We start from the raw sequence: 7,250 nt of genomic DNA on the forward strand, positions 1-7,250 counted from the left end.
ACTACCCGGGGAGGCGAGGAAATAGCCCTATTCCATTTCAAGGAAAAAAGAAGGTAAACAAAAGCATCCCCACCGGCCACCCCCTCCAGACTACAGTTTCCAGTTAAGAGATTCTAGAGCCTTCCATGGGGGAGGGGAGTTAGTGAGGCAATGTTCACCCTGGAAAAGGATGGAAGAGTAAGCAAAATGAGAACGTTAAAACCCCCACGGTACAGAAGAAAGCTATGCCCAGTCCCTTAACGAACCACATTTATTAAAAATGACTAAGACTGTACATAAAAATTTAGGATTTCTAAAAAGCCTATAGGAGCTGTGGCGTTAGGTTTTCATTTTGTTCACATTACCAAGTTGGGGAGAGGGGATGACGGAAAGAAGAGGCTGAAATGGGAGTTTTCCTTAAACACAGTTCAAGTTAGTACAGAATAGCTGAATACATTCTTAACTATCTAAGAAGTAAACAGAGTATTCCCAAACATCACGGGGATGATGAAACTACCCCCCCTTGCCCCTGCAGTTGTTGTTAGGTGATTTGCAAATTCTTTACAAAGCCAAAGCACCAATTTTACATTATCCCAGACACTTATGTAGACTATTTGTACGATATATTCCACATTATTCTACAGTGTATCTAAACACACACAACTGTACACTTTAAAATTCTCCCTCTTCTTCTTCTTCTTTTTTTTTTTTTTGGTGACTCAGTCCCTTGCTCTCTCCTGAGTCCTACTGGCACACAGAAGAGGCCTAGCAAGTCTCAAGTGAGGCAGTCCTGGACTAGGGCAAACATGGCTTGTTCCAAAAAGCTTGGGAGAAATCAGTGTCAGGTAAAATGAGCACTTTCACAAAAATTTTGATTCCCAGGCCTCATATCTTTTGCCCCTGGCACAATGTAACAGCAAAAAGTCCCCTGCTGAAGTGTGAGCCCCAGCCCTTCTCTTCTAGAAGCCAAAATACTTTAACACTCAGTTTCTATTTGCTTCGAGATTTACAAATAGAAATGAGAATCAAAGGTTTTAACTCATTTGATAGCACTGGGTATTCAATGTTCCCAGCCTACTTCTCTGAATATTTAGTGTTTCCAATAAATAAATCCAGAACCTTGAACAGCCTTCAGATTTTAAAACACTTTGAAGTCCTCCATTAATTTTATTTAAAAAAGGAAAAAAAAAATGCTAGGTTTATTTCAGTTACCTGCAGCAATCAAAAAGCTTTGGCACCTTCTTTAAGGAATTGCACAAAACAGGATGCATCAAGGTGGAAGGCAAACTTCTTTTTGGCAACCTAGGCAAAGAAGACAACAAAAAAACACCACCAGGTCCATCTGCAAAAAGTTAGCTAATTTTTATGAGGTTAAAATACTCTAGGGAGTTGTATAAAAAGCATAATACCCTCCCATGCCTTTTGAGGTGTCTTTACTGTACTCTTCAGCATTAATGTCCTCACACTTGATGGAGGGCGAATTTTCATTACTGGAGGTGCTAGGAGACAGCCGCCTTCGCTTACAAGCACTGGTGTATACCCCTGAATCATTGGAATCTAGAGATTTGATAGAAGGGGGTGTCTCTATCCAAGAAGAGCCAATTTCCTCTTTGACTTTCTCCTTGGAGAGTTGATCTTCAGAGAACACAGGGGGGCTTGTTCTGGAGGTCCATGGTAGTCCAGTTGCCATCTTTCTCTGGTAAGAACCTCGACCTCCCCATCCTGCCATTGCAGGGAAGGTTGGATCAGGGTAATACCCCAAGGCATGGGATGTCTGGAGGGGTAAGGATTTAATACCATATGGGAGCAAGGTGCTGGAAGTATATTCAGATTCATAGGAACCGATGTCTAGTTTGTTGGTCCCAGGCTGCTGGACAGGCGTGACAAGCCATCGCTGGGGAGGGTTGGCCACCTCTTCGCTCTGTTGGGGTGAAAGGAGGCCGTTGGTCTGTGGCACGGTTCTCTCGCCATTATAATATCGGGCTTGAGGTAAAGTGTTGACAAAGGGCTCCGGGAAGAAGGATTGAACTCCGTACCGACCTCCAGGGACAATCTGATGGGATCTAGGAGAATCCGTGGGAGATGGAGTTAACCTGTCATTTTCTGAAGCGGTGTACATGCTACAATATAAAGAGAAACACTTAAAAAAAAAAAACAAAACCCTAAGGTTGTCCCCAAACAAAAACCGCCTCCCAGAAATCACAAAGACTGTGGCATCAGTTAACTTTACTGAGAGCACTGGTCTGTTGGACTAGAAGAACAGAAGCAGGAGATGCGTTCATGTCCTCACAGGTTATGGAGGGCGGCCCAATTTAGTTAGATTCTTGGCTTATCAGGAAAAGTTTCCCAGCATGTAAGAAAAAGTTTCCTCTGGGCATTAGGTATTTAAACTACAAAAAATCCATCCTTACAGGTCCTGGATCATTAAAAAAACTCAGAGCAAACCTCCCTTGTAAATGTGATAGGAAGAACACTGGCTATGGTGTCAGAACACCCAGATTTTAAAAACAGCAGGGCCTTGCTGTTGCATGTAGTGAAATGACATTCTCTTAGTTTCAGGTTTTTCTTATGTAAAAAAAAAAAAAAATGGGGGAGGAGTAATAATATCTGCTCTTAGGAGGATAAAATAGTTGGATCAAATGGAAAGGAAGGTATATAAATGCAGATTTGTAAAATTTCAGGTCTCTACTCAAATGTTAAAAAAAATTCCTCATTTTTAAAGCCCTTAACATTTCTTTAGAAATTAACAAAACTCTTTTGTGAAAATTCTAAAGCAAGATTAGTAAAGACAAAAAATATGCAAAAATACAAATAGGTAAAAGTTCCAAACAAGAAAGCTTTTTCTAGCATTCTCAGCAAATCATATGATGTATCACAGTTCAAAGATAATCATACAAGTGTGAATAAAAGCTGCACTTACGAATCATAGTTGTCCCTGAAGCCTTTTGCGAAAGGGTTATGATCAATCTTTAGTTGAGTAATCTAGATAGGGGAGAAAAACAGTCACAGAGTGCTTATCACTGGACCTGTGCTTTAGAGATTCTTGGGATGTTTGGAACACTCACATCAGTGTTTTGGTAGGCAGTCACCGCAATGAACTGCGTTTCTGAGAAGGTAAAGGTCTGGGTCTTCGAGGGCTCGTTCAAGTCCTCCACGCCGTCCTCTGTAACTTCAACAATGTGCAGTCGTGGTTGGTATTTGTGTAAAGACTGTAAGACTATCATCTGGAAAGTGTACAGAAAAAAAGTTGCCAAATCTCAAAGTCTTTCAGGGATTCAACAAAAGTAGATTTTTGACAAATTATCTAGTTTAGAGTGGGACTCCAGAATGCTTCCCACCAACAGGTTTCTTTGCTTACTGCTATTTTAAAGATCTTGTTATTGCTACTTTTAAAAACATAGCTGGGTATGAGAGTTTGATCTTCTAAATTCCCAAAAGATTTTAGTATTTTTGTTCCTAATAATCAACTCACTGTTATTGAAATCCAATAAAAAAGTGAAAATGAGAAAGGTCAATATGAAAAAAAGGTTAGAAATAGTTAAGCAAACAGTGCTTAACTGTAAATATTATAAATACCTTGGAAAAGAATATGAGCTAGCCTTAGAAAAGAGATCTATAGCCAGAGCCAGAAGACACCCCCTCCTCCACTGTCACTCTACCTGGGTGTTGTTGTTATTTGCGCCTTTGTTATTGGTGAGTTTTAATTTCCCGAAGGAAATCTCCTGTCTCATCCAGTGGGAACCAGTATTAGGAGACTCTGGGTGAACATACATTTTGTTACCTAAGAGGAAATGAAACAAAACACAAAACCCAAGCATATAGAGCTGTTTACAAATGGGGGAAGGGAAGGGATATATGTTAGCTATGGGCAAGATGCAAGCACTAGACTTACAGCTCAAGTGTCCCATCAAAACCTGCTTAAGGAGACCAGTGGAGACCAGTATAACTCCACTGATGGCCCTTCTATTTCCAGTCTTCCTTAAACAAGGCATTAACAGTATTTCAAAATTTAAAAAATGGTGCTAACAGGAAATGATTCTGGAAGGTCAATTTGGGGCCTTTAAAACTTGAAGGGCAACACCTGATGGAAGATAGTTGGCATTTTATGGGTGAACTCAACCTTGGCCAGGTCTTTCTCAAATGAACATTAGAATGCCAAGAGCCATTTCTACCCAGAGAGCTTCTGGCTATTAGTTTCTCAGATGTAGGGAATGGGGGCTGGGGTAGTCATAGTTAAAGGATCTAAATATCTATATATTGGTAGGCAAGAAATCCGACTTAGCAATTCTGCTCTGCATCAGTCAACACAAAGAAACTCATACTAACACCTCTAGGCCTCAGGTTGGGGGGGGGAAAAAGTACTAGATTTAAATGTGAGTTGTCTGTCTGAGTCAAGGGCCCGATTTCTGTCCTCCCGCTCTTCCCAGCCTGAGGTTCCTCTTTTCTCACCCTGCATGTTATTGTCGGCTTTGCCGCAGGTCACCCACTTGCCCCCTTGGAAGCGCCAGTGGTTGGGATCTGCCAGCACCACCTCCACGAACACATTGTAGTGGGCGGTGGGATTGAGTCCATTTATGTTGAAGCTCAAGAAAGGAAACATGCGCCTGTGCAAGGGAACAGAACCAGGAAAAGTGATTTGAATCCAGGCGCCCATGCTGAGAACAGGCCGAGACACCCCCTGATACCTGGGATAGTGTCAGAGCTTGACATTTAAAAGTTTGCAATAAGCAGAACAGTAGTAGATCGAGTGGCCCAAAACTATTTCAAATATTTTGGAGTTAGGAACTCTTAGAATATCTCCCTTTTTCCCAAAATAATTTGCCCCAGCATCAGTAGTTACCAGATTCCCATACTCTGAGCCCTCTCCCCAGTCAAATTCCTGGCCCTTTCAGATGCTTATATACTCGGAGGAAGTTAAAAATTATTAATTTTTAAATGCCCAAGTACCAGGAAACACGAAGTTGCTCTTGTTTTAAACACGCACGTGCACACACACACACACAAACACCCACACGAGGCTAAAAATCAACTTGGGTGCCTTTCTCCCACACTCACCCTTCACTTTCCCAGAAGTAACCACTGTTAGCTGTTGGATATGTATCAGAACTTTCTCACGTACCGACCGAGCCATGTCTGGCTCCTAGGCTGGTCTAACCACCTACTCCCAGCAACCTTCAGAGACTGGCTCGCTAGTCCTCACACCCACCTCCCGGAGGCCCCCCGCGGAGACCCTGGCGCCTAAAACTGCGGGAGCCCATCTACTGCGTTCAGGTGGCCAGCTCTAGCGCCTTTCTCCACCGGTGGCTCCTCGCCCGCATGCAGGCATGCACCAGCATACTGCCGAGCTGGAGAATCCAGAGAATCTAGCTTGTACACATGTCCGAATTTCCATTTCTCCTGCCTCCTCCTGGTTTGTTCAGGTGAGGAAGACGGGAGAAGAATGCAGCGGAAACATTAGCACCCTGTACACACGGCCGCTGCCAGCGTGCAGTCGGAGAGGGGCACTATGCGAGTCTACGGCGACTTAACTGCGCGCAGAAGGAAAGCAGAGCGAGCGAGCAGGGAGTGGGCATAGCTACCTCATCCCGGCCTTCCCCAGAACCACACATACACCCTTGACCCTCGCACCCAGGGGCCCCTCCACGCTCCGCTCACCTGCCCTGTTTCGTAATGATCATCTCAGTTTGGTGGCGGTGGAATTTGAGCCACAGAGGCCGGTTGCATAGGTAGACGTGGGCGCGGAAGCCAGAACCCGTAACCCCTAGGCCTCCCAGTCCTCCGCAAGATCCCGCTGCTGCCGCTCCAGGGTATGGTCCGTAGAGCGGAGTCCCCTGGCTGTACTGATAGGTGCCGGGGCCGCCGCCGCCGCTGCTGCTGCCGCCCGCGCCACTGCCGGCGCCAGCTCCTGGGCCAAACTGCGCCCTGCCGGGTGGGCACACAGCCGTGGGGAAGCCGCCGGGGGGCAGCATGGAGCCATAGGGGTAGCGCGCCCCGTTGGGAGCCGGGTACACAGATCCGTGGGGCGCCCCAGCAGCCGCCTGGTACGGGAAGAGCGAGCAGGGTGCAGCCAGCTCAGAGCCCTGGGGCCCAGGGGACTGGAGATAGTATCGCTCGGAGCTCAGGCTGTCCATGGAATAGCGTGCGGTGGCTGCGGCGGCGGCGGCGGCGGCGGCGGCTGCAGCGGCGGAGGGCAGCTCCTCCTCCCCGCAGGGGGAGCCCTTGCGGCCGTCCGGGGGCCCAGGCTTGGCCACTGCCGCGGCACTGGCAAAGGCGTCCCCGGCGTCGGCGTCACTGAGCATGGCTGCGGGGGCCCCCGCGCTGGCTGCTGCGGGTTCCCCGCTTCCCGCCTCGCACGAGAGACTGCCTGAGAACTTCTTGGACGCTTTGTCTAAGTCCAGTCTTTGAGGCGAGGGGGCCGCGCCTGGGAGGTGGCCTGCGCTCCCTGCACTGCCACCTCGCGCACTCTCCAGCGGGTAGAAGTGCGCGCCAGGCAGGTTGACTGAGCTCACCAAAAGCTGCTCCCCTAACTGCATGCTTTGCAAAGCGCAGACGGCAGCTGGTGGCTTCCTCTCCTCCGGTGGCCTTATTATAAAGGCAGGATGGGGGAGCCAGCGCCCTCTTCCGAGGGGAAGGTAACTTCCCCTTCCTCCGGCGCCTGGACTACCCACCTGCAGACTCGAGGGCTGCTAACGCGCGCTCTGGCGCGCTCTGAGTCCAGTATCCTTTCCGAAAGGAAAGCGCACTGAGTTTGAAGGCAGGAGGTGCAAACTGACTGAGATACACTCCCTTTCCCTTTTCTGCCCCTCTTGCTCCTCGCTCTTCTCCCACACTCACACCCGGGGAGAAAGGGACTTAGCTCTTTGTCCTCATCTACCCACTAGCCCACACGTTCTGCCCCTTCTGGATTACCAAATCCTTGGTCAACTTGGCCACTTGGAAACTTGAGGGCTGTCACTAGCTACTTTATATACGTGCAAGCAAGGAGTGGCTTCGCGGCCCCACCGCCCAGGACCCTCCTATTGGCTGATAGAAGTGACACTAATTCAATTAGGCATTTACTAATTGGATCTAGTCGCTTACGACTTTCTTGTCCTTTAGCCTATTGGGGGAAGGGGACTCTGTCCCGCTGTGAGAATCAATCCTGGTGTCTATATTTCTCTGGAGTCTAAGGGAACAGGTTTTGGGGTCCCGGTAGTGGGATTCACCTTTGATACAGAAGTCATCGTAGCGCTCTGCGCGGAGGAGGTAGAACCGGTTTTAGCGGTCAGAAA

At 47.6% G+C, this 7,250-nt stretch overlaps 1 protein-coding gene across 2 annotated transcripts; it reads right to left on the minus strand.

Annotated features, from left to right (window-relative positions):
* Window positions 1-232: 232 nt before the first annotated feature.
* EOMES (eomesodermin) lies at window positions 233-6,897 on the minus strand. 2 transcript variants are annotated; one of them, XM_053600614.1, is made up of 6 exons: window positions 5,635-6,897; window positions 4,429-4,583; window positions 3,639-3,760; window positions 3,045-3,203; window positions 2,900-2,961; window positions 233-2,042 (listed from the first exon to the last, which is right to left on the minus strand). In XM_053600614.1, the coding sequence occupies exons 1-6, from the start codon at window positions 6,510-6,512 to the stop codon at window positions 1,361-1,363; spliced, it is 2,058 nt and encodes a 685-aa protein (XP_053456589.1). In that variant the 5' UTR covers window positions 6,513-6,897; the 3' UTR covers window positions 233-1,360. The 2 variants fall into 2 exon arrangements, with proteins under 2 accessions (XP_053456589.1, XP_053456588.1); XM_053600613.1 differs by having other exon boundaries at window positions 233-2,099.
* Window positions 6,898-7,250: the final 353 nt, after the last annotated feature.

Source organism: Nycticebus coucang, chromosome 8 (assembly GCF_027406575.1).
Source record: "Nycticebus coucang isolate mNycCou1 chromosome 8, mNycCou1.pri, whole genome shotgun sequence".
Lineage (NCBI taxonomy): Eukaryota > Metazoa > Chordata > Mammalia > Primates > Lorisidae > Nycticebus > Nycticebus coucang.

Bases quoted from the DNA above. Each gene is read 5' to 3' on its own strand.
- EOMES (XM_053600613.1), bottom strand. From the start codon at position 6,512: ATGCAGTTAGGGGAGCAGCTTTTGGTGAGCTCAGTCAACCTGCCTGGC. The intron at 2,962-3,044 runs GTGAGTGTTCCA...TCCCCTATCTAG, and splicing joins CTGCCTACCAAAACACTGAT to ATTACTCAACTAAAGATTGA. The intron at 2,100-2,899 runs GTAAGTGCAGCT...TTTATATTGTAG, and splicing joins TTCAGGGACAACTATGATTC to CATGTACACCGCTTCAGAAA.